The 24,953-nt window shown below is 61.4% G+C and overlaps 3 protein-coding genes across 6 annotated transcripts in view; 1 reads left to right on the forward strand and 2 right to left on the reverse strand.

Moving 5' to 3' along the window:
- Nucleotides 1–6,461: 6,461 nt before the first annotated feature.
- LOC308223220 (rac GTPase-activating protein 1-like) lies at nucleotides 6,462–11,040 on the forward strand (the record flags this gene model as incomplete). The annotated part of the gene is made up of 16 exons (XM_080621973.1): nucleotides 6,462–6,558; nucleotides 6,683–6,885; nucleotides 6,969–7,105; nucleotides 7,323–7,401; nucleotides 7,615–7,671; nucleotides 8,298–8,375; nucleotides 8,652–8,772; nucleotides 9,012–9,202; nucleotides 9,422–9,583; nucleotides 9,717–9,812; nucleotides 9,885–10,086; nucleotides 10,159–10,264; nucleotides 10,379–10,511; nucleotides 10,587–10,689; nucleotides 10,793–10,910; nucleotides 10,992–11,040. The coding sequence occupies 16 exons, from the start codon at nucleotides 6,462–6,464 to the stop codon at nucleotides 11,038–11,040; spliced, it is 1,932 nt and encodes a 643-aa protein (XP_080478099.1).
- A 909-nt stretch (nucleotides 11,041–11,949) lies between these two features.
- GMPPA (GDP-mannose pyrophosphorylase A) lies at nucleotides 11,950–16,654 on the reverse strand. 4 transcript variants are annotated; one of them, XM_080621527.1, is made up of 13 exons: nucleotides 16,558–16,654; nucleotides 16,392–16,489; nucleotides 16,212–16,315; nucleotides 15,617–15,809; nucleotides 15,403–15,462; nucleotides 15,126–15,256; nucleotides 14,974–14,988; nucleotides 14,228–14,362; nucleotides 13,953–14,050; nucleotides 13,771–13,817; nucleotides 13,583–13,675; nucleotides 13,322–13,490; nucleotides 11,950–13,249 (listed from the first exon to the last, which is right to left on the reverse strand). In XM_080621527.1, exons 1-13 carry the CDS (start codon nucleotides 16,598–16,600, stop codon nucleotides 13,149–13,151), a joined length of 1,287 nt encoding a protein of 428 aa, XP_080477653.1. In that variant the 5' UTR covers nucleotides 16,601–16,654; the 3' UTR covers nucleotides 11,950–13,148. The 4 variants fall into 4 exon arrangements, with proteins under 4 accessions (XP_080477653.1, XP_080477651.1, XP_080477652.1 ...); XM_080621525.1 differs by having other exon boundaries at nucleotides 11,950–13,490; XM_080621526.1 differs by lacking the exon at nucleotides 14,974–14,988 and having other exon boundaries at nucleotides 11,950–13,490.
- Nucleotides 16,655–18,285: 1,631 nt separating this feature from the next.
- SPEG (striated muscle enriched protein kinase) overlaps nucleotides 18,286–24,953 on the reverse strand; it is a gene marked incomplete at both ends in the record, with an annotated part of 36,979 nt that continues 30,311 nt past the window's right edge. The window contains 12 exons of the mRNA XM_080622173.1: nucleotides 18,286–18,493; nucleotides 18,808–18,957; nucleotides 19,207–19,282; nucleotides 19,757–19,980; nucleotides 20,054–20,293; nucleotides 20,385–21,075; nucleotides 21,266–21,430; nucleotides 21,624–21,746; nucleotides 22,026–22,193; nucleotides 22,276–22,392; nucleotides 22,464–22,613; nucleotides 22,715–24,878. Coding sequence (XP_080478299.1) covers nucleotides 18,286–18,493; nucleotides 18,808–18,957; nucleotides 19,207–19,282; nucleotides 19,757–19,980; nucleotides 20,054–20,293; nucleotides 20,385–21,075; nucleotides 21,266–21,430; nucleotides 21,624–21,746; nucleotides 22,026–22,193; nucleotides 22,276–22,392; nucleotides 22,464–22,613; nucleotides 22,715–24,878 — 4,476 coding nt within the window. The remainder of the gene's footprint in view (nucleotides 18,494–18,807; nucleotides 18,958–19,206; nucleotides 19,283–19,756; nucleotides 19,981–20,053; nucleotides 20,294–20,384; nucleotides 21,076–21,265; nucleotides 21,431–21,623; nucleotides 21,747–22,025; nucleotides 22,194–22,275; nucleotides 22,393–22,463; nucleotides 22,614–22,714; nucleotides 24,879–24,953) is intronic.

Raw genomic sequence — 24,953 nt, forward strand, 5'->3', positions numbered from 1 at the left:
AGTATGGAGCGAAAGGCACTGCAAAGCCCCACTGTGTCTGCAGCCATGGGATGGCGATGCTGGCCCTGCCCATCTGCACTCCCCTGGCCTGTGCTCCCCATCACAGCTCTAAATCCATTAGCTTTGCATAATTAGATTTTTCTCAATTACCAGATTATGATAATTAACAGCTCATTTGTAGGAGGCAGTGCCTAATCCCAGCATCACGCTTGGCTCCGTGCCAGCCTGGCTCTCACGGCTGCCGGCTCTGGGATGGCAGGCAACAGAGCAAACACCAGTACAGGGAGCCCTGACAGGCAGCCTCAGGGATGCTCCCACTACCCCCAAAGCTCTCCACCACTGGTGACCCACACCTTGCCTGCACTGCCTGGCCAACGCAGCCTGCCTGGGGGCATCAGACCCCAAAACCAGGGACAGCATCCACTGGCAAGGGGAGTCAGCAGGGTTTTAGAAGTGGCTCAGGCACCCATACAGCCCCAGAGATGAAAAAATCCTTTCTGCAATGTCTCTTCCTCCATGCTGGCACCAAAGGAAACCACTGGAGAGGTTAGCATCATGGCTGGCACAGCTACAGCCATTAAGAGGCTTGTTAATGAACTTTTCTAGTCAATAATGTTGCCGAGGAAGGACAGAAGAGCAGGGTGGCGGGAAGCAGCCACCAGTAATGTACAAATCTTCATCATGGGAAGGCAGGGCAGTCCAGGCAATTACTGCCCATTAGAAGAGCTTCATCCCTAGTAAAACAATAGAACAAATATTAAGAGAAAAATGCTTCTGAGGACCTTGAGGGCAGAGGAACGAGGAGCAATAAAGATTTGCTCGGAGCTCACACAGAATAAATCTGCCCAGTCTGACTTGATTGTCTTTTTTTGGGTAAAATTGCTAAATGAGTTGATGGAGAGGACACAAGAGGTGTGATATATCAGGCTTTTATTAAAGCATTTGATAGAGCATCTCAGGGAATTAATTCTATTTAGCAGAGATCCCTGCCAGGGCCAGTTGCAGCCGAGGAGGTGAGGGCCTTGAGGTGCATGGGGAGTATGGTGGCATCCTGTGACACCAATGCATCTCATCTCCCACCCCAGGTGAATATGCTGCAACTCCCGCTCCATGTCCTGGCTCCTGGGACAGCTGTGCCAGGAGCACCAGGGTTATATCTGGAAAAGCTGGATGCAGCCCCATGGGGGCGATGCGCGTAGCCAGCCCAGTGGCCTCCCTGCACCCGCCTGGGGACACCACCTCTGCATGCCCAGGGCCATCCTGCAGCTTCAGGGCTCTTCTGCTCCTGCCATGGGCTCTGCCTGCAGAGCTCTGGCTGGGAAGTGGCATGGAGCATGGGCAGCGGCCATGCCGAGCCAGGCACAGCTGGCTGGGATGTCTCAAGCCATTCCTGTGTGTCTCCTTTGCCCGGCGTTTCTGAACTTCTGCCATGAGCGTCTCCAGGCAGGGGATCTGGTCCTGCCTCTCTGCCCAGCACGGGCGGCAATTGCAGTTCATACAGGCAATAAATCAGGCTGCTTGCCGGGAGGTGACTGCACGGCCCCTGCTGCAGCAGCTCCAATTTCCCAGTATCTGATTTCCCCAGGCTGCCTGAGAGCCGCCTGGGTTTGTGCCGCTTGCCCCAACTGCCCCAGCTCTCTCTCTGTCACCGGATTTTGCCAAAGGCCCTCAAGTGTCCCTGTGTCCAGGAGCAGCCCTGTGTCCCAGAGCTCAGCCCTGATGAGGAGCTGAGCTGCCCCAGACCCATTGCTTGATGCCCTGGGAGCCAGATGAGCCTCAGCAAGGCAGCTTCACTCAACTTCAATGACATTTGCTCCTCAGCCAGATCATCACAGGGTCAGAGGTCCCAGGGCAAATTCCGACATGGCTTTCTCAGCAGGGGAGCAGCCATAGTGCGGCTCTTGCTGGAAGCCACCTGGAGCATTTTTCCTTGAAAACAGTTTCTCCTGACTTTGATGGGTCCTTTGATGCTCACACTGAGCACCACACACAGGAGTTACCCTCCCGGCTGGACCCTCCTTTTCCCTCATCAAGGAGTTCCTCTTGCTGTCCCCTTCAGGTTCAACAGCCCCTTTCCAGGTCCCAGCATTTGGGGACTGGAGGTGCCAGAGGTGACAGCAGGGTCTCTCATGGAAGCAGCCCTGATGGGGGGCAGCAAGAGAGGGTGTCCTCCTGGCAGAGCCCACAGAGTGATGAGGTCCTTCGGAGCCATGAGATGCTGGGGGAAGCTGGTGGAGAAAGGGCTGATGAAAGCACAGCTTACTCCCATGCCTCGCCAGCCAAACTACTCCATAAGAAAGGCACTAAATATCCATGAGACCATCCAGACATCCCAAGTGGGTATGAGAGCAAAGCACTAGCAATTCAGGAGCCAAGCAGAGAGAAAAGGTATGTGGTTTTGAGGCACCAGCAGATTCTGCCGTGCCCCACACTTTTCAGGTAACAGAGGAAGCTATCAAACGGGACGCATCTGCAGTGGTCCCACCAGCAGCCTCTCCCCTTCTGGCAATCTCCTCACTCCCTGCAGCACAGCTTCTTCCCCCATCAGCCTCTTTCCAGCTCCTCGAGCTGGTGCTAATCCCCTAATCTGTGCAAAGCAACAATTTTCTGCATGGCACAGAGGCTGGTTTCAGATCTGTATCCCTCCTTCCCCGAAAGCCAGCTCTGTAGCAGCAGCAGCAGGTATCTGGTGTGACAGGCACCATCTACCTCCGATAAAACTATGTTTTGTGTGGCCCTATTTCCATTTATCTCTGAGCTGATAATTATCCCTCATCTTGCAACATGTTGTGCTGCCATGTGTGCTGAGGAGAGGAGAGGATGCATGCTTTGCAGGGCAGTCCTGGACCACAGCCTCCTGCCAGCAGGGTTCGAGGAGCCAGTGGGGCGATGCTCAGGGATGAATCCTGCCCACCACGCTGTCTGCTGAGCCCGTCCCTCCCCTCTCCGCATCCAGGCCGCGTTCCCTTTAATCTCGCACAGCAGCAGAGATGGATTTTTTCCCTGTGAGCCAGATGTGTTGCATGGAGCATAAACACCCGCGACAGTTGTTGTGCTCCTCGGTGCGAAGGCATCAGATGTCTGCATTAAAACAAAGCTCTCCACTTAATTACTCAGGCTGATAATTCAGCTCATGGAGGCGGCTCTGGCTGAGAGCAGAGGGCTGGATCACAGCTGGGACTGGAGAGCCTTAGAGTGCACATTAATCCCATCTCTCCCAGCCCTGATTAACAGTGCTGAAAACCTGCCCACCCTCCTCATTCCCAGGGGAGGGGTCTGTCCAGGTACCCACTCGTTGCCCTGCCAGAGGTGCCGCTTGCTGCACCAAAGCACCCTCTTCCCAGCATATTCAAGGTGGGGTCCAGGACATGGGGAACCATTACTTGGAGAATGCTGTGCTGCCCTGGGAACACCCATCCACTGAGTCTGGAGCCCAGGGGAGCTGCACACAGGATGAGGAGGGCAGGGTCCCAGGGTCACCCTGTGTGGGGATCTGTTGCCAGGGCACGGCTAGCAGGAGCTGGGGCCAGCAGCATGGCCAGGCTCAGAGCAGGACCAGGCAGATGACCAAAGGCTGTCTCCTGATCCTGCTAACCTGCATTTCTCCTTCCACAGACCAGCAAATGCCTCCTGCAAATTCACCATGTTCCCCTCAGTCAGCACTGGGGCCCAGGGTCCTTTCCTGGGGAACCCCTCACCATCAGGATAGGCATGTGCCTCCAGCCTGTGAACGACCACCCTGCTCTGACTGTCCCTCTGGAATGGGATGCTCACACAGGGTTGCTCCCTCAGACCCATCTCCCCTGCCCTCTCCCTTCACCTTGATCCCCCAGCCCAGCCGCTACCCCCTTCCCTCTCCCCATCCCTCCTGACCCCAGGGCCTAGACATCCCTGGACCTGGGGCATCCCTCTCTCAGCAGAGCCCCCTTCCCCACGCAGCCTGAGGGCTGGCAGTGCTGCAAATCTGCTTGTGGGGTCCTGTCTGTCCAGGGAGACTGATTTCCTCCAGCTCTGCTCCTGCCCTCTTATCTCTCCTCCCCAGACTGCAATGCCTTGCACCAAGGCCCGGGTGAGCAGGAGTGATAGACCCCATCCTGCCCAGGCTGAGCATCCAGGCTCGTGCTGGGCACACAGACTGATGCAGGCAGGCAGAGAGCTGTGGGGAGCACCATCCCAGCAGGGCTCCAAGGGTTAAATTGTCATGTATTCAGGGCCATACGCTGGCCAGGAATTACACTTTTATCGGCACACAGAGCTGCTGCCACTTGAATTGGGATTGGGAACTCTATTTCCAAGCTCACCCAAATTATTCTCGAAGAGATAAAGCACGGTGCAGAGCAGTGCCGGCGCTTCATTAACATTCCCCAGCCCATTCAGCTTTAAACGAAGATTGCCTGCCTCGGAAAATGATAAAATTGAACATGTGAAGCAGGGCATTATGTTCCATCAGCCGATATTATTTCCCACGCAGAGGCCAAGCGGAGACACAAACAGCTATTTATGCAGCGCCTGGCCAAGCCGGGCTGGCTTGCGAGGTGGGGGGAGCAGGTGGAGGGGGGCAGGGGGTGAGTGGTGAGTGCCCCTCTCACATCCCTGGGCATGTGAGGGGCTGCCTGCACGCTACCAGGACTGTTCTGTCCTCCTGGGGACTCCCAGGCTTGTGCTCAGGGTGCAGGATGGGTCTGGGGACCACACACCTGCTCTGTGCATCAGGAAGTGGCTCAGGGGTATGAGGGGTCCCCCAGCTCCAGCTGGGGCACCTCCACCTGCTGCCCAGCCCCGGGGTGTGCGTGTTCCTTGCTAGGGCTGAGCAAGTGGAGGGCTGGCTCCATGTGCGGGATGGGGTCACACATTCTGGAGCTGGCAGGTGCTGGGGAGAACCCGCAGATGGGGAGCCTCTCTGGAGGCAGGCAACAGAGAGCTGAGCAGGCAATGAAGGGCTGAGTGTGCAGGCCCCCAGGGCTGTGATTGTATTTTCCTTGGCCATGCTGAGACTATTGATCCAGCTGTAATTAAAGTCACTCCAAAACCTGACTCATATTCAAACTTCGGAGGAAGGAGCTTCTCTGAGAAAAACCCTTTGCTCTCCATGAGCTGGCACAGCATGGAGCTCAGCCATGCTGGGGTGCTGCCAGTATTTCCCAGCCCTCTGCCAGGCACTGTCCCTAAGGAGGACCCTGCCTTGGAACTGCCTGGGACAGCAGCATCCCATCAAGGCAGTGTCCCACAGTGTCCTGCAGTGACCCTGATGAGGTTCAGACCTTGTGGGGTCCGTGCTGCCTGGACCCTATAGCCCAGGATGAACACAGGCTGTTTGCTCACCAAATGCCTCAGATGCATCCCTGAGATGTGGGGGTGCTCCCCCATGCTCCTCGCTTGTCACTGCCTTGGGCCCTGTGCGATACTGGCATGGGGAGAAGAGCCTGTTGAACCCATGGTGCACCAGAGAGGCATCGAGGTGCTGGGGGGACCCGCGGTGTGCAAAATCCCTTCTCCAGGTCAGAGGCAGCCAGGGAGGTGTGAAGGCAGGTGAGGGGCCTAAGAGCATTTATAAATGTGTGCGTGTGTGTGCAGGGGCTTGCACGCCCAGCCCTGCTGCCAGCCCCGATGCTATTCCCGGTATTCGCTGCAGGTCGGGACAGGCACCAAGGAGGGGGAGCTGCCGTCTCACCAGGACCCCCCGCAACCCCGCCTGGAGCCCCCGCCAGAACGCGGAGCCAGCAGGAGCTGGAGACTGCGCCGGGAGCCCCTGGGCCAGGCATTGCGGGGTGCGGAGCCCCCTGGCAGTGTCGGGCAGGGCCAGGGCGTTGAGGCAGGGAGGTGGCTCCATCTGCAGGACACGGCCCGGCCGGGAGCCCCAGTGCTGGCGGTCCCCACCGCCACACGCAGCCGCTCTGTCGGCGGGGCACAGCGGCCAAGGACACCGGCTCCTCCGGCTCCAAGGAAGCGGTGCCGGGAGCCAGCCCCCTCCCGCACCTCTGCCCGCCCCAGCGCATCCCCCGCACGATGCTCTCTGCACCCCTAGAGCACCCCACACCCACAGCACTTGCATCCCTCAAGTGCTCTCTTCAGGTACCCCTACCCAGGTACCAGAGCAACCCACCCCCAAAGGCGACCCCAACCCAGCACCCCCATTTTGCCTGCAGCCAGCAGTCCCACCCCGTACCCCGGGGCACCCCGCGCCCAGGGCCCCCGGGAAAAGTTCCCTACACCGGGAGCCGTCGGGGCGGCGGTTAGGGCCCCAGTGGTGGCTGGAGGCGGAGCCGGGACGGGCTCCACCCCAGCCCCCGGCCCACATAGGCAGGCCAGGAGGGCGCCTTACTCTTGGAGCTTGCGCCTTTCCAGGGGTCGCACAGCGGATCCCGGCGCCGAGCGTGGGGGCAGAGCTCCGGGAGGATCCCCGCGAAGCGAGGGCTGTTCTGTCTCGCTACAGGGCTCTCGCCCCGTCCCAGGGCGGCGGGATGCTGCTGCAGCGCTGCGGGTGGCTCCTGGCCCGGCTCCTTGCCCGGCTGGAGCGGGTGCTGCCGTTGCTGGAGCTCAGCGGTAGCGTAGAGGAAGGTGGGTGCGTGCAGCCTCTCGGCTTTAGGCGCTCCGGCACCTCTGGCTCTGCTGCGAGTGAGGGCTGGGAGAGCTGAGGGCTGGCGCCCCATCCCGGCTGGCCACCCGTTTGTGTTGCCCCTAGACTACATCCAGATTGCTCGGCACTTCGAGGCTATGCGCCAGAGATGCTGCCGCCTGGAGCAGGACGGGCGTCGGGCCCGCGAGCAGTTGGCTCATGTGGAGGCCGAGCGGGCAGCCCTGGAGGTGAAGCTCAAGCACGCCCGCAACCAGGTGGAAGTGGAGATGAAGAAGCGGTTCCGGGCAGAGGCTGAGCTGGAGAAGCAGGTCGGGGGGTTGGCCGCAGGGTACCCCGTGGGGCTGGCTGCAGGCACCCCAGCCTGTTCATCAGCGCCCCCTTTTGCTTGCAGGAGCGCAAACTTCAGTTGGTCTTCGAGTCCCTGGTGGGGGAGCCGGGGGGCAACAAGGCGCTGAGCGGGGAGCAGTGCTCTGTTCTCAGTGCCCTGGCTGGCTGGCGCCTCGGGGCCGCCCTGGCACCGGGCAGGAGGTGAGCAGGGCTAGTAGTCGTTGCCCCAGCCTCTCGGGCATCCCTGGGCTTGGCTGTGCCCCTCTCCCCTTCCCTTCTGCTGGGCTCCAGGCGCTGGCTGGGCACTAGGGTGCAGGGGCATCAGCCATGGGTTCCCAGGACTGGCTGTATGAATAGGTGCTTGCTGGGGGACTGTGAGGGTTACCCTGGCCTGGCTGATCACCAGCTCACTCTGTAGGTCATCTGCAGTGGATGAATCATGCCAGTCCCTCTTGTTCCAGTCAGACATCAGTTATGACCGCACTGAGGATGATGTGGTAAGGAATGACCCCCTGAAAGTCCTGGGGTTCAGCTTCTCCCCAGCAGTGAGTGGGTGGTTTTGCCCCACTCCTGCAGTGGGGCAGCCCCCTTGCATTGCCATGGTTAGGGGTGGGCTGCCCCAGATGGCTGTTGGAGCCACGGATGGATATTGGCGTTTTTTTCTGGCCCTGTGCAGCCCTGACAGCCCCAGTCTTCCCTCTGCCTTTCAGGATGTTGATATGACGACAGTGGTGAGGACCCTGAAGCGCAAATCCCAGGAGAGGCAGGTAGGAGGGAAATGCTAGGATGTGGCAGCCCCGGGGACTGGTGTTGAGGTGAGGACTGTGCCACTCTATTAGTGAGGATCCCGTAGGTCTGCTCTGCTGTCCTGCACTGTGCCTGTGGGACCCTCTGCCCATACAGGTCCTAGGCTGCCCATGCAGAACAGGCTGAGGTGCTGGCCTTGGGCCATATGGGGTTAGGGCACCCAGATATTTCTCCATCCCAGCACAGGAGACTACAAGGAGCCTGGCAGGGGGTTTAATTTATTGATGCTGGACTGGGAGCATTTGCTGGTTTCTCAGCAAACCTCCTGCAATCAATAGAAACTCCATTACCCTCCACTGTGGCCCAGCTGGGCTCCTCAATAATTCATCCTCATGTGCAGGCATCCTGCACCTCACTCTGCTCACACCTCTGCATTGCACGCCTGGCCTGGCTTCCCCCAGCCCCAGGGCTGGCGCTGAGCCAGGCGGGGGGCCTAGATCCCCATGGTGCCTGGTATGGGGCAGGCAATGTTGGGGGACACTGGAAGACCAGAACCTTTTGTGGGGCTCAGACCAATTGGCTTGGGTGCTGTGGGGTGGGGAGCAGACTGCCTGCCTTCCCTTCACCCAGTCTTCTTTGTCCCCAGCATGTGTCCCTGGCCCCTCAGGCTGGCCCTGTGGTGATGGCGAAGCGGCGCCGTTCTTCTGTGGCACCCCTCAATGCTGTGAGTAGGGATGCCACTGTGATCTGGGCAGGGCTGGGGTATATAGGCTGCCCTAGTGCCAGAAAGCAATGCTGCAACCTTCAGTCTTGCAGGTCTGCAGGTGCTCAGCTGTCTTCTCTGGGTGCCTGTGCCTTTCACTGTGGTCCCAGTGGGGACAGCATCCCTGGCTGTGCTGGACTGTGGGGATGGGAAGCAGGTGGAGCAGAGCTGATGGGGAGACACTGGAGCACTGTGGGCTGCATCTGGGCACGTTCTCACTGACCTTCATCTCTGCAGGCGAGTGTCCCCCCTGCTCCCCCTGCTTCTGAGGTCCCACACCCTGCTGGCAGCCTCCCACCTGCAGTTCTGCTGCCACGCCGCCGCTCTCGCCAGGGACATCGTGCCTCCATACGTGCAGGTCATGGGAAGGGCTGAGGAGAGGACTTGGTGGTGGTGTGGAACCAGCCTCAGGGTGCTGCTGTCACAGGGGAGGGAGGGGATCTGCTGGGGGATGCTTGTCCCCACCATGGGGGTACTGGGGTCCTCTGGACATGCCAAATGCCGCTGTCCCAGGGCAGCTGTGATCTGCAGGGATTCCTTAGGAGGTGGAACACCTCCCCACATCCCAGCTGGTAGCTGGGGCAGTTTGGTTTTCAGAATCTCCTCCACTGCATCCTCTCTCTGCAGAGCCAATCATGGTGCGGGGCACCAGTGAGGATCCGGGCTGCCATGGCGCGGTGCAGGAGAGCCACACAGAGAGCAGCTCCACGGGGCAGCCAGCACCAGTCCCCTTCCTCTCACCTCCACCAGGCCTTCCACCCCTCCAGCACCAGTTCACTTCCAAAATGGTGTGTGTCCCAGCCTCTCTCCCTTCTCTTGGCTGCTATGGAGAAAGGAGCCAGGCAGTGGGAGCAGGACTGGAGAGGGGAGGGCACAGCTTTCCTCCACCCCACCTCTGCCTGCACATGGGCTGAATGAAGGCGGTGGGGGCTGGTTTGGGGGGATGAAGGAGTAGTACTGGGTTATCTGCAAGGAAGGGGGCCCCTGACCCTGTTCCCCCTCTCCAGGTGATCCGCCCTGAGCCATGCGGTGTGTGCGGCTCCCGCCTCCGCTTCGGGAAGGCTGCCATCAAGTGCCACCAGTGCCAGCTGCTGCTGCACCCCAAGTGCCAGGAGCAGTGCCCCAGCCCCTGTATGCCCCGGCCTCGCCACCATGCTTGGCCCCGTGAGGTGAGGGGGGTACAGCAGTGCTGGGGGGCTGCCATGTCCCTGTGGGGCTGCCACGCGGTTGATGCTGGGGTTCTGTCTGTCCTGGCTGTTGCTGGGTGGCAGATGCAGAGCAGGTTGGTGTTGTCCTCTCCAGGGTGTGGTGGCAGACTTTGCCCCCACCATGCCGCCCCTGGTGCCAGCGCTGGTGGTACAGTGTGTGACCGAGGTGGAGACGCGAGGATTGATGGAGGTAGGGCCCAGTGCAGGGGTGGGGGTGATGTTGTGGTCCCCACATGGCTGAGCCCCTCTCCCTGCACCCCAGACAGGGCTGTACCGTGTGCCAGGCACCGAGCAGCTGGTGCGGGAGTGGAAGCAGAAGCTGCTGCGAGCTGGGGGCATGCTGCCTGCCCTCAGCAGTGTGGCTGACATCCACGTGGTGTGCGGGGTGCTCAAGGACTTTCTACGGGGACTCAAGGAACCACTAGTCACCTTCAGCCTCCACCCTGCCTTCCTGCAGGCTGTCGGTAAGCAGGGGTCCTGAGATGGGGGAAAAGGAGCTGTTCCTCTGCTAACACTGCTCCATGGTGCTACCACAGACATCCCAGATGATGCTGCCTCTAGCACAGCTCTGCGCCATGTGGTGAGCAAGCTGCCCCGTGCCAACAGGGACACCCTGGCCTTCCTCATGCTGCATCTGCTCAGGTGAGTGGCTCATGCTGGCATGGGATCTATGCCTGCATCCACGGCCCAGAGTAGGGAAGCTGGGCTGAGGGGCCCCTTGGTCAGGCAACTCACACCATCTGTCCCCCCTCGCAGGGTGTCACGCAGCCCCGACTGCAAGATGGATGTGCTTAACCTCTCCCGGGTGTTTGGCCCTACGCTGGTGGGACACAGCTCAGCCAGCCCCACGCCACTTGCCATACTGGAGGATGCGCCACGGCAGTGCAAAGTGAGGGGGTCCCTGAGGCATGGGGTGTACCCCGGGTGTTGCCACCATCCTCATCCTCCATCCCTCCCTGCCCAGGTGGTGGCCCGGCTCCTCTCGCTGCCACCGGACTTCTGGGCAGGCTTCGTGGGGACAGAGCAGGAGAACCTGGTGCCAACGCCAGCCTCGAGGGGTCAACACGGTGAGACACGGTCCCCTCCCTGCCCTGTGGCTGCTGCAGAAGGGTGCTGGTTGCCTGTATCTGGGCTGAGGTGTGATAACCACCCCCATCTCTTGTCCTGCAGTGCCATTCTTCCACCCCATCACCTCCCCAGAGCCCAAGCCAGACCAGCTGAGCCCCCCGGGCTCCTGCTGCTTCCCCGGCACCCTGCGGAGCTGTGTGGGCATGGGTGCTCTGCCCTCGTAAGTGCTATAGGGGTGGGTGTCTGGGGAGCAGGGGCGCGGATCTTGCTGTGCGCTCCTGACTCATCTCTCCCCATGCAGGCAGAGGCCGGCTCCAGAGAAGGTGGGCAAGTTCTTTTCTCCCGTGTAGCCTCCTGTGGCAGAGGCTCCCAGGGAGCATGGAACTGGCACTGGAGGTGTGAAGCCTGTGGGACCAGGCAGCCCTTGCTTCCCTGTGTGGGAAATGGGGAACATGGCTGGCTCTGCCTAGCTGCAGTGGCAGGAAATTTTGGGTATGGTTTGTATTAAATGTTTGCAACAAAACAAGCCTGGCTGCAGTTGCTGTCTATCCCTCCCTGCTGGTGCCAGGGTTTTGGGGGTCACTGGCATGATGGAGCCAGGATGGGCAGCAAAGAGCTGTACGGACAGCAGAGGAGCAGTGCTCCCCCAAATCCCTGGTTTTGCTGGGTGAGGAGGGCTGGCAGAGCCTCCTCCCACCCTAGCTGAAGCCCTCCTCTCCCTGCCTTGGAGCCCAGGATATGGGAGGCCCCTCTTTCAGCCCAGATCTTGGCCTCAAGTAATCAGAGCTGCTGCTGCTCAGGGCAGGCCAACCTTAAAGTGTTTCCAGACTTCCCAGCACCTCAGATGAGGCCCCTTTAACTCCTTCCTCCCCTCCACCGCTGGAGCTGCAAAGCTCAGGCAGGGCTCGGATGCAGCTCTCCCTCCAAGAGCACGAAGCTGGATGAGGCTGTGATAGTGCAAGGGCCCAGGAAGGGCTTGTTCCCCAGGTAACTGCACAAAGGGACAGCCACTGCAAGGGGCACTTGGGCAAAAGGAGCATTACACAACAGGGATGAGAGTTGCCTTAGGGAAACCTTTGTTCTAAAAGCCAGGCCTGATGTAGGATATGGAAGAAAATTCATGTACAATCCTGAAAGCAAGTACTTTGGCTCTGTTTCCTACAGCCTAGTGTTGTTCACCAATGGGCAAGGAAATTGGCACATCCAAAGCAGAGACAAAACTGAAGGAGTTTAATGTGCTTAAAGCCAGGGAACAGCTAATCCCCGCCCAGGACCACAGGAGAACCGGCACAGGAAGGCACAGAGCTGGGAGCAAGGATTTACTGCAAATCCGTCAAGCTGGGGTGGTACTGGATGGATGAGAATCTCTAATGCAGTACCTTGCTGAAGGCAAGAGGTGTGATGGGGGCCCTCGGTGAAGTAAAGGGCTTTAGCACAGAGCTCCAAAACCAGAGCCAAAGATGGGGAGATGTATAAAGGGCAGCGCTGGTTACCACTGACAGACTGTGCCTTCAGTAAAAACCGGCTTCTTGAGACAGCAAGGCAGTAGATCTCTGCACACATGGAAGCTGATTGCTCTGCTGCCCTGTGGCTGATGCAAGGGGAGATATGCAGCAAGCCCCACAGGCTGTAACCAAACTGGAGCAGAAGAGGCTGCTGGCCCACCAAGGTGGCCACCACCCTGAACCTGCACAGCTCTCAGCCTGATGGGAGCAGGTGGGGCAGGACTGGCAGCTCTCCTGGCTCATCCTGAGCCCTTGGGGTGGAGATGGTGCTGGGGCAGGGGTGCTTTTGCAGCTCCCTCCAGGGCCAGCAGCCTGCCAACCCAGCCCTCCTCCTATGCCAGTTCCCTTAGGACAAGCCTACTGCTCCTCTTGTTTTCCCAGCAGTAGGCAGGATCCCAGCTCAGGCTGTTGCAATCACATTGCTGAAATCAGGATCCTTACACCTGGCTCCAGCAGGGTAAGCTGTCTATACAGGACAGGAAGACTGAAGGCTCCCCAGTCTCAGACATGGGCAAAGTCCTTCCAGGGAGTTGCAGAGAGCAACTGATGTAGGATGAGGAGTGTCAAGACAGTGCTGGTAATGCCCTTTGGTGGAGAAACACCCAAAGTTGGACCCAAGACACCACAGGCAGCAAGTGATTCCTCACCAGCCTTAGCCCAGGGGTCCCTGCACAGGCACACAGCCTGGTGTGTAGGCTACATGCTGTCCCTGAAGCCTTCCCCCTGCTGGTCCCTGGGCTGCAAGAGAAGCAGCATGCAAGGCTGATGGTTGCCAGCTTTAATGTCTGACTGGAGTAGGAGTCAGGCACTTGTAGGGCTCCTGGCCTGTACCTACCCCTCTGGGGGCGCTGGGAACTTCCCAGGAGGTAAAGCCTCAGCACAGGCTCTTGCTGTGGGGTAGACAGGGGGTGGGGGGCTGGCACTGCCCCCCCCCCACCCAGCGAGCCACTGACTCACAGGATAATCTGGTTTTTGTAGCTGCGGCTCAGCTCCTTGTGAGGAAGGACGATGGAGTTAAGAATAACAACCTCAGCAGGGATGGTGACACTGCAGCCTGCAGATAGAGCGTGAGGGGTTAGCCTGAGGGAAGCCCCACTGTGTGGGGCTGGGTGCAGGTGGGACATACCCAGGATGGTGATGGATGGTGTGAGGCGCCCATCCCGGAAAAGGGTCTCACTGTCGATCTTGGCATAGGGATCGTTGGGGTTGGGGTCACTGGGCGTTCCTTCAACCCGGGCCCAGCGCCCAATGGTGCTGTCCCAGCCCACAATGGTATTGAGGACACAGGTGTGGTCCTGCAGCACAGGGGAGGAGGATGAAGGGTGCTGCTGCCTCCCTGCAAGGGGAGGGGAACTGACACCTGCACCCTCAGGCAATCTGTACTTACATGGAGTGAGGCACCGTGCAGGACTATGGATTCTCGCACGCGCACACCAGCTCCCACTGTCACCCCCTCCCCAATGGAGACATTGGGGCCCAGCTGTGAGGACGGGAGGTGATGAGGTTGAGGATAAAGGAGTCCTCAGCATCCCTGTGCATCGCCCTGCTGCAGGGACCCCCCAGGCCTGCACTCACCACTGCAGTGCTGTCAATGGAGGCCGTTGGGTGGATGTACACATTCCCTGCAACACAAGGCAGCTGCGTCAGGGAGGCAGCTCACAGGAGCAACCACCTCTCACATGAGGGGAGGTCCTGCCCATGGGTCCCACTGCCTCCCTAGGCAGCCCCCAAGGTGGCGGACAGTGTCAGAGAGATACCTCGGATGACAGGGCCTCCAGGTTTGTTCTGGGCCAGCCTCTCTGGGTGGCTTTTGCTGTACTGATTCAGGTAAAGGCGGCTGGCATAAATAGCAGAGCTGGGGGAGGGAAAACATAAGATTGTTATTGCCTCTCCAGCACTAATCAGGGCAGAGGAGTGTCCAAATTCAGCACTCGCACCCACCCCTGGGACCCAGCCCAGGCACCCTCCTCTCCCATCCCTCAAACAGGTCGCTTGATGCTCCTGCTGCACCAACTTTAGCCACAGCCCTTACCCAGCTGACTTGATCTGGCTCCAGAAGCCATCAGTTTTGTAGACATACAGCTTGCCCCTCCCAGCCAGTGCTGTGAACACATCCTGCTCTAGCCGGATCACTTCTGCACGCTGCCAGCCATTGGAGCTCTCCTCTCTGCAAGCAAGAGGCCTGTCAGACACCCACCCAGTCATGGCCTCAGCCAGGGATCCCAGCAGGTATCCTCCCCAAATTCAAGGGCTTTGGTGATCCTAGCCTCCTCCTACCTAGCCATGTACTTCTCCCCAGAGGTGGGGACAGCTCCAGCCATCAGGCTAGGCCTGTCCAGCCCCACTGAGCTCTAGAACAGCAGAGGGACCAGGCTCTGATAGCTAAAATAAGCTCTGAGCCAGAAGTTGATGGTGCAAGAGCCCCCACCCAGCCCAGGTGGGTGTTTCAGCAACAGATCCTGTCCCCAGAGCCCTGCTCAGCTGGATTGTTGCTTGAGTGGTGGCAGAGAAGTAAGGTGACAGTCTGGCTGATGCAAAGAGCTGAATAGGGGAGCAGAGCATTCCCAGGTGAAAGGCTTGCTTTGCCCCTTGTCTAGAGCTGAATGAGGATGGGGTGGGAGGCGAGGGAGGGAAAAGGGGAGTCTCAGGCTAGCCAGGAGGAGAGCAGAGGCAAAAGTAGCTTTGCAGAGCAGGCTGGAGCAGGGAGGAAAGCATGCAGTACTGCCAGGGACAATCTAGCTCTGAAAGCAGCCGGTGCAGACACAGAGGGAGACTTACCCACGGTAAGGATAGCTGGTGCAGGACCAGGAAACAAGTGAGTGATGGCAGAGGAGGAGAAAAGACAAGAGAAAGAATGGAGGATGAGTGTGCTGCTGCAGCCCTGGGAAGCAGTGGGGTAGGAGGGACATGGGGCACAGAGAGGCACTCACAGCACTAGCTCTTGCTGGTTCCTCTGGAAGACCTCGCCAATGTGCTGGAAGATGGCAGGTGTGAACAGGTAGATGCCGCAGTTAATGATCTCACTGACAAATGTGCTGGGCTTCTCCACATAGTGCTGGACCTGCAGGTGAGGAAAGAGATGTGAATCCCAGGTCGCAGCCCTTGTCCCTGGTGTCACTCCTCTGTGGCACACTGGGAACATGCCCATGCAGGCAGTGCAGCACCTGCTGCCCACACTGCATCTGGCTTCTCAGGGCTCTCCAGTACCTCCTGAGTGTCTGCATTTGCCACGATACAGCCATAATTCAGTGCCTGCGTTCTGTTGGCCTGCAGAGCGAGGACATGTTAGCAATGGCAGAGCAGCAGGCATGCAGAGCAGATGAGACCCACAGCTCACCCAGGCACCCATCCACCACAGGAGCCGCTGGCTTCTAGACAAGCCAATGGCAAAGCTCTGCTGCTCCCCAGCACGGCCACTCACTGTGGTACCCAGAATGACAAAGCTGTGCGCGTCCCCATGCTGCTGCCGGAACGCCAGCATCTCCTGCAACGGGAACTCTGAGCACACGTCTGCGTTGAGGACAAAGAAGGCCTCAGCACCACCTGACAGGATCTGGTCTCGGAAGTGATAGATGCCACCACCCGTGCCCAGCGCCGCATACTCCTGGAGATACCTGCAAGCCAAGCAGGGAAAAGCAAGGGCTTATGGAAGCGGGTGTCCGGTGGCACAAACCAGCAGCAGGACAGGGAAGGACTGACAGGGGCTGGAGGGATATAATCTTGCTATGTGGTGATGGGGCTCATGTAGATGTTGGCACGGGGGAAGGAGATCAAAGGAGGGGAAGATGGTTTAGAACTGGGCTGGGGAGGCATCCTTGCAGCGAGAACCAGCCAGGGCAGGGAAATTCGGCAGAGCTAACACGGGATTGTTAACTATGCCCATCCGTGGGGGGACAGGGCCCACCTGTCCAGTGCCTGGGTGCTGGCTGGGGTTTGCCAGCCTGGGGAGGCGAGTGAGGGGCCAAGCCAGGCTGCGCTGCCACAGGTACCCCGGGGGTGTGAGGGCTCCTGCCCACCTGATGGGGATCTTGAACTCCTGCTGCGCCGACACCAGAAAGCGGCTGAGGGCCTCATGGGGCTGGTAGAAGCCCATCAGCAGGATCTCCTTCATGCCGGGCACCTGGCGAGGGCAAAGGCAAGGGGTGGGAAGGGTGCTCCTGGCCCCCCAGCCCCCTCGGCCCCCATCCCCGCCGTACCTTGGCGCAGGCCTCGATGTGGTGCTGCACCATGGGCACGCCGGCCACCGGGAAGAGCGGCTTGGGCACCTCGAAGGACAGCGGCCGGAACCGGGTCCCTGCGGAGCACAGCGGGTTCGGCAGAGCCCGGCGCCGGCGGGGCGCCCCACGGGCCCGGCGCACTCACCCTTCTGCGGGCCCCCGATGAGGATCACCGCCTTCAGCGGCATCGCGCCCACTCCGCTCCTGCACCGCCGCCGCGCCCGCCCGGCCGGCCACCGCTTCCGCACACGTGGCTGCCAGACGTCAGCGCGCAGGGCTCTCGCCCCCTCGCTGCGTCACCGCGCCGAGCTTGCGGGAGCCGGGCCGCCAGGGGGCGCAGCAGTGGCGAGAGAAGTGGGGCGGACGCCCCGAAGGCGGGAGTGGGAGACCAGGGGAGGGGAACAGGGGGTACGGGATAAGGGACCCGGCCGGTCTGTAACCGGAGCAGCCACCGCGGCCGCCCGGCCTCGTATGGGCAGCGGGTATTTATAGCCAGGTACCTCTCGCCTGTACCGGCTGAGTCGCGGCCTGAGACCGGCCCCGGTGCCGCCGCCATGCGTTCCTGCACCCGTTATTTTGGCTCCATGACACCCCATGAGCCAGCCTCCCACTCTGCCGGACGCCACCTGCATGCCCTCCTGGCTGTACGTCCCTGGATTTGGGGATAGGGTCCTCCCGAGACTGCTCTGCCCGCCTCCCCGCCCCCCCAACCCCCCGCCGTGTCCCTTCCCAGTGAGGCACGGAGACGTGACCGGCTGCTCAGGGTCTTTATTGCTGCTCTGGCGCGTCGCTTGCTCCAAACCACAGAGACGTCGGCTAGTCCGGAGAAGGGGACAGGGATGGGGATGGGCAAGCGCCTTCTCCCCGAAGTCAATAAATAAAGCCCTATTGCTACAGCAGCATCTGGAAGGTGGGTGCCCAGCAGCTGCCCTGTCCCCAGCCCAGGGCACCCCGGAGCATCCTGCTGCCAGCCGGGGAGGGGGCACGGGGCTGTGCCGTGGCACCGGGGTTTGGGGTGGGGGGGTTGGTGGTGAGGATGCGTGAGGAGGCCTGGGGGGATGGGCTGGTGATGGGGCACAGGGCAAGGGCCAGAGCCAGGCACGCAGAGCACGAGCAGCCTGGGCCTGAGCAGGCGCAGGGGGTGTGCATGGCACGTGGTATCCCCCTGCAAAGAGGGGTGCCAGCCAGACACCCTGCCCCAATACAGGGTGCAACTGACAGCCCCAGGGAAGGCACCGGTGTCGGTCCTGGGGCCACAAACACACTTCCAGGACCGGGGCTGGGAGGAGTGGAAGGTGGGGGGCTGGTGGCCCCCGCTCCCAGCCATGAGGACTGGGGCTGTGCTGGCTGGTGAGATCCAGGGCAGCAGGTGTGAGTAGGCCCCTCGCTGCAGGAACCACTGGAGCAGCCTCAGTCCTTGGGCACTGGCGTGCAAACCGGGGGGAGCACAGGGACCCCCGCACCGTGGCCGGGGGCAGCTGTAGGCTGCAGCTTAAGGCACACGGCTGGCAGGACCCGCATGGCCAGGGCTGGCTGGCATGCTGGCGTCTCTCCTGCTCCTGCCTGGGGCTTCCCTTCCCCTCCTGTCCCCATCTCCTTCTTCCAACCCTCTGCCACATTCTCTGTTCCTCACACCAAGGCTTCCCGCCGCCCACCCTCTACCAGACCCCACTGCCAGGCCGGCTGGGGCAGCACTTCCCCTTTCCATCGGCATCACCAAAATTATGCTGGCCACCAGCATCCCTGGTGGCAGAGTGTGAGGTCCGTGGGCTCATCCCAGCATGTCCTGGCTCCTCCTCAGCCACCCTGTCCCGCAGCCCCTGGAATGTTCCTCTGGCTCCTCGGCCCCTCACGGCCATGGCCGAGGCACTGGCTACTGTGGCCCCGGCGGCTGGCCGCCCTGGTAGGAGCGGAGTAAGACCTTGTGCTTGGTGACGGCTTCACTGCGGCGCCGCTGGTGCTCCACCAGGAACTCCTTGAGGCGGTTGGTGGTGAAGGTCAGGGTCTGGCGGCGCAGCTTCATCAGGTAGGCATCCTGGAGCCAAGTGTTGGCAAAGCAGTCCTTCATCGTGGGGCGGCTCCTGGGGCAGAGGTGGCTCCGTGTCAGGGGCAGCAGGGTGCCTGCTGCCACTGCACTTCCGAAACCCAGCCACCACCCTGCCCTGCAAGACCCAGGGGGTCTCAGCCCTCTCCAGGAGCAGGGGTGGATCCCAGGACTCTGGGCTCAGGAGACCACAGCCCTCTCCCAGGAGCACAGATGGACCCTAGATGGACATTGATGTCTGGAGGGGCTCCCCTCCAGGAGCTCTATCTTGGAGCAGGGAGCTGCCCACCTGGCCCAGTTGCAGGCAGCACCCAGAGACCGGTGTCTTCCCTGGCTGGGCCAGGCACTTACCAGGGGTGGACGGCGAGGACCTTGCGGATGAAGAGGGCAGCACTCTGCGAGACATTGGGGTACAGCTTGAAGGCGTCAAAGCGCCCCGCCAGGATGCGGTTCTCTGTCTCAATGGGGTCGAGTTCAAAGAACGGTGACCTCCCACTGAGCCTGTCAGGGTGAAGGGGATGGCACAAGCTAGGGGCAGTGGTGGGAGGGCACCTGCCCCCCCCCCATCCCTGGTTTGGGACAGCCATAACTGCCCAGGTCATCTCAATCCCCATGTCCAGCTGGGAAAGGTCTGCAGGGCTATAGCATCCCCCAGCCCACCATCATCCAGGTGTTCCCTGTGGCACTGAGCTCTGGGTAGGGCTGATGACACCTCAGGGTACTCATCCCCCCCCGAGCCCCTTCTCTTACATGATGTAGGTGAGGACACCGACGCCCCACACATCTGCTGCAGAGCCCACTGGATCCCCCTTCACCACCTCTGGCGCTGTAGGTAGAAGAGCAGGTCTGTCATGTGCACCAGGAGGCCCAGCCCCAGCACCTGCACCACCTCCAGAACCTGCAGTATCCTCAGCACCCAGAGCACCCCCAGTATCTCCAGCACCCAAAGCATCCCCAGCATCCACAGAACCCGTAGCATCCACAGCATCCCCAGCACCCACAGCACCCCACCATTGCACCCTCCAGCACCCCTCCCTAACACCCTAATACCCTGACAGATCCCAGCACCTGCAAGGATCCCCCAACTGCCCCCCAGCACACAAACTCTCCCACTGAGCCCAGCAACCCTCAGAAACCCTCAGCAGACATCCCCAGCACCGCAACAAGCTCCTGCTCCCCCAAGGATAACTCAGCTTCTCCCCATTCCCAAGCCCCCCAGTGCACAGGCACACTTGGGCACCAGCATGCTCATATCTGCCCCATCCCTCTCCCCATGTACCGCACCCGGTGCCCCACTCACACATGTACTCCAGGGTGCCGACACGCCGCCCCAGCTGCCGCAGCACGAGGGGGTTGTAGGTCTGAGCACTGCCAAAATCAATGATTTTGAGCGAATTCATGCCTGAGATGACGATGTTGTCCGGCTTGATGTCGAGGTGCACGATGCGGCGGCTGTGCAGGTACTCGAGGCCCTGCAGCAGCTGTAGCACGTAGCTCACCACATCATCCTCTGAGTAGCGAAACCTGGGGTGGGAATGGCAAGTGGCATCAGCCCTGTGCTGGCAGCTATCCCCCATGGCCCTGCACTCACCCGTACCTGTCCACGATGCTGTAGAGGATCTCCTTGCCAGCACAGTTCTCACAGATGAGCACTAGGTAGCGGGGAGTGATGTACGCCTCATGCAGGGCCATGATGCGCTCGTGGTGCAGTGCCTTGAGGATCTCATACTCCTGCAGCACGCTCTGCTTCCTCTCTGCCTCGTAGGGCACGATCTTGGCCATGAAGAGCTTGCCCGTGGCGTTCTCCTTGCACAGCCGGATCACACCGAAACGGCCCCTGTGGCACAGGGTGGCACTCAGCATCCCTGATGAAAGGTGCTGGTGGGGGGGACACCCCCAGCAGAGCATCCCATCCCACTGCTCCTCACCTCGCCTTCTCGTCCAAGAAGGTGTATGGCTTCTGGGGGACACCCTGCCGCAGCACAGTGCTGTCTTTTGCCCCTGGGACCCCACTCTCAGCTGGAGGCTCCTTGGAGGCTGGAGGCTCCTTGGAGGATGGGGGGGTGGTGGTGGTCTCCTGCGTAGGGGGCGATGTGGGGGGCATGGAGACAAAGGAGGTGACCATGTAGGGGGGCATCTTCCGTGTGGGCACAGCATTGGGGGTGGGAGACACCATGGCGGCTGAGCTGGGGGTGGTTGACACCGTGGAAGCGGGGGATAACCTGGAAGTAGATGGAGCCTGGGGTGCTGGGGATGTGTCCGTGGGGGGTGTGGGGGAGCCCTGAGTGGGGATCTCTGTGTGGGGTGAGGCGACAGTCTGAGGGGGGGTGAACATCAGCTCAGGGGGCACGCAGACAGTGATGTTAGGTGGGAGCTCAGGATCTGGCTGTGGCCCCTCTTCACGGGGTGCAAGGGCCTGGAGGACCACTGGAGGGGCACCCTCCTCCTCTGCCCCATCTGCCTTCTGCACCGCTCCCTTGTGCTTGCGGAGTGGCGTGGCAGGAGGGATCCGCACGGCTGGCGGCTCCAGCTGCCCCATGGGTGTCTGAGTCGATCGGCTGGAAGCCACCTTCTCGGGGATGGGGACAGCAATGTCCTTGGCTGGAGCAGCTCTGGCGTCTGTGGGGAGCAAAGGGAGAAATGAGCCAGTTGGGCGTAAGCCAGGAGCGGGTTGCAAGTGGTGCCTTGTTCCCCAAAGCCCTGGGGGAAGATCCCCCAGGACTCAAGGTCCCCCAGAGCACCTCAGAGGCCGCAGCCCCACAGCCAGTCCCATGGCAGCCGCACAACTTGCGGGAAGGGGCTCACTCACCTTCTGCCTCAAGGTGCACCTTCCCTGACGGGGCGCTGTAGGGCCCCTGCCCAGCCTTGTTGACACAGGCCACTCGGAACCTGGCGGTGCTCCCGGGGGGCAGCTCTGTCACATTGAAGTAGCAGTCAATGATGCCGGTGCTGATGATCTTCCACTCGTGCTCCCCTGTGGGCACAGGGGCAAGGTGAGCTGAGGGCAGAACAGGGGCAGCCCCCCTGCCCCCCCACCCCTGACCCAGGACCCCACCAGTCCCCATGGAAAAGAAAGGACATTGGGCACTTTTGTCCTGGCTTGGTGTCCTGATGTGAGCCCATTTTCCAGCTGCAGCTTCCAGGGGATGGGAGGCAGCCCCACGTACCGTCCAGCCTGCGCTCCAGTGTGTAGGTGCAGGGGGCTTTGCTCTCTGCGGGCTTCCACAGTACCAACACTGTGTTCTTGTACTTCTGGGGGATCTCCGGTGTGCCCGGCCGCCCAGGGAGCCCTGTGAGGGGATACACAGGGTGGGCTGGGTACCCGGCCAGGGGCAGGGCAGAGCTGCTGCAGTGCAAGGTCAGCACAACACGTGGGCTAAGAGATGCTTGAAGTGCCCACACAAAACCAGCCTGTCCCAGCTCAAGAGTCCCAGTCACTTGCAGACATGAAGAACGAAGTTCAAGTGGCCTGCTCTGACCATTCCCAAGCCCCCAGGGTGCACGCTCAGCACATGCCCTCTCCCCATGGGGCAGTACCTCTGTCCCAGAGGTCCCTCCCTCCTCCTTACGTGCCACAGCCAGGGTGCAGGAGCTGATGGCTGTGCCCAAGGTGTTGGCAGCTGCACACTCATACAGCCCTGCATCCTTCCTGGACACCTTGGCGATGGTGAGCATCTGCCGGCCATCCTTGCAGGAAACGACGTTCAGCATGCTGTCTGGCTGCAAGGACCTCTTGTCTGTGGAGGAGAAGCAGAGGAGAGGGATGCTGGAGTGTCTGCCCGGCACCCACCCACCAACGCAGAGCAGGCAATCCCCCACCTTTCATCCAGAGGATCCTGGGGGTAGGGCTGCCCGCTGGCAGGCAGCAGAGAGTCAGTGCCTCGCCCTCCAGCAGCACCTGGTCCTTCAGCTTGATGTGGAAAATGGGTGGGAAATCTGGAAAGCAGAGGGGGGGTCAGGCCGGGGCAGCAATGTGCACCCACCACTTATCCCAGGGCTGCACCTACCAGATTCGCTGGGCACGTGTGGCCGGCCGGCGGCGGGTCCCTCCTCCCGCAGCAGGCTGGAGGGGATGCTGGGCTGTGAGGACACCTTCTCCTTGCTCCATGAGAGCCCCCAGCGCTCCCAGCGGGACCACTTCTGGCTCTCACCCCCACCTGTGGGCACCCAGGGTCCTGAGAGAGTGGCCAAACTGGTGCAGCTGTGGCTAGAATGGCTGGCTATGGGGTGCCATTGCGACATCCCCCTTGCCACTCACCTTTGGCAGAGCTGGTGCTGCCTTCTGAGCGTAGGGACTCAGAGGAGGCTGCGGGTGCAGGGGGGGGGCCTGGCCGCAGGCTTTCCCCCTCAGAGCTGGTGCGGCGGAGCTCAGCGGGCCCCTCGCCCTCCTGCCGCTCATCCGACACGCTGCGCAGCCGTGCGGAGACCCTTTCCATCGTGGCACTGATCTTCCTCCGCACGGCCACCACCGGTGACTCACTCTCCCTGCCACCCCCTGGCTCCGACTTGAGGCTCTCTGAGTCCCTCCGCTCCTTGGAGCTGCCCAAGGCCAGGTTCCAGGACAAGCGGCGCCTGCCGGATGGGGTCTCGCTGCCTCCATCCTCCCCTCTGCTCTTCTTCCTCTCTGCAGGTGGGGTCCGTTTGAGGAGCACAGACATTCTCCGGATGAAGCCCCTATCCTTCTCCACCTCATGCAGGTCCTGCACTGACTTGGACTTGGCCACCAGCCCAGGGGGCCGGTCGCTGCACAACGCCAGGGGCACACCGGCTGGCATGGGGCGATAGATGCCATCATCTGGGGGTCCAGCCAGGTGCCGGTCCTCAGACCGGGAGCGGGTGAGGAGCTTCAGCCCCCTGCTGAGTGATGACTCCCGGCCCCGCTTGAACTTGGCCTCAAAGACCTCCTCCGAGTCGATGTCCTGGATGAGCAGGGAGCTGGAGGAGCCAGAAGGCTTCGCCTCCCTCCCTGATTCTGATGCTGGTGCTGGTGTTGGCATGGAGTGTTCAGTAGGGGTGGCCAGAGGGGTCTGGGGGGCTTGCTCTGTGGCTGGCTCCCCACCTTGTGCGGCACCCATAGCTTGCATGACCTTGGCGTAGGAAGATGTTTGAGGGCCTTGGGTGCCTGGGACCATGGGCAGTGATGGAGGGGTTGTTTCCGTCCTGGCAGCTCCCTCCCTGCTGGCTCCAGCAGCCTTGGTGGGTGTCTTCTTCTCATGACCCCTAGCCATAGGCTTCTTCCCTGTGGTGGGGGCAGTGACACTGGCCCTGAGCTGGCTGCGCTCCTCAGGGATCTGCCTCCTCCCCAAGGCAGCCTTGGCAGTGGGGGCCTGGGGGACATCCACCTCTACTGCAGTGGGTGTTGGTGGGCCAGGGGCATCCAGCGGCACTGAGGGCCGGGCGTCAGAGAGAGCTGAGAGCGAGGGGGACTCCTTGAGCCGCTGGGCCTCCATATGTGCCACCGGGATCTCCAGGGGTGCACCAGAGCGGCGGTGCCGGACAACAGGCTCGGCATCCCCGTGGCTGAAGGAGCTGCTCTTCTGCAGCTGGCGTTCGGTGGGGAGGAGGTGCGGCGAGGTGGCCTCGCTGGACGCTGCCCGCACCAGCCTTGGCACCGCTGGCGCCGGCGGCTCCAACCGGGTCGGCCTCGGGACCTTCTTGTCAGCGCCGACCCCCAGGGTCTCCAGGAGGGGGCCCCGCAGGCCGCTGACCTTGCCGTCCCCGGGGCCGCTCCGCAGCAGCCGCTGGCGCATCAGCTCCAGGCGCTGGGCGTGATCGTCCTCCCCAAAGGTCCCCTTCCGCCGCGGCAGCTCCATAGAGGCCGCCTTGGCCAGGGGCCGGCGAGGCTCCCGGCCTGCCTCGGCCCTCTCCGTGGTCCCCGGCAGCAGGGCACTGTCAGCCGAGCCGCCCCTCTTCAGCTCTCCCCGCCGGGTGCTCCCTGGGGACTCCAGGCTGGAGCCCTTCCTCATGGCTTTGCGGGGGTACTCCGTCCGCTTCTGGGCTTCGGGGGCTTCTTCATCAGAGGAGCCAGGTGCCTCCACTTCCACGCTTGGCCGCCGTGGCACAGTGCCCCTTGGTCGTTTCCCCAGGCCCACTGCAGGCTTCCCCGTGCCCTGGCTCTGCCACTCCATTGCAGAGACATCCCCCGGGGCGATCCCCTCCTGCCATGTCCCTTCAGATGGCCCGATGGCCTCATCGTCTGTGGGGATCTCATTGAGCGACATGCGGGAGCCAGAGAACTCCACCTGGTGTGGCATGGGGATGAAGGGCAGCTCATCCAGGTCATCCGAGTCTGAGGAGGATGACAGTGCTGGTGACTCCTTGAGGTGTCGGGGCACAGCAATGGAGAGGTGGTTGGACGTGTCCTCCAGCAGCTCTGGGATCGGCCGCAGCACCATGTTGCACTTGTAGCTGATCTGCGAGCGCTGCAGTGGAGAGAGCTGGATCAGGCCCAGGCAGGTGGCATGGCATCATCGTACCCAGTGCACATCACCTCCTCC

This window comes from Psittacula echo, assembly GCF_963264785.1.
Source record: "Psittacula echo genome assembly, chromosome: 6".
In the NCBI taxonomy this organism is placed as follows: Eukaryota; Metazoa; Chordata; class Aves; order Psittaciformes; family Psittacidae; genus Psittacula; species Psittacula echo.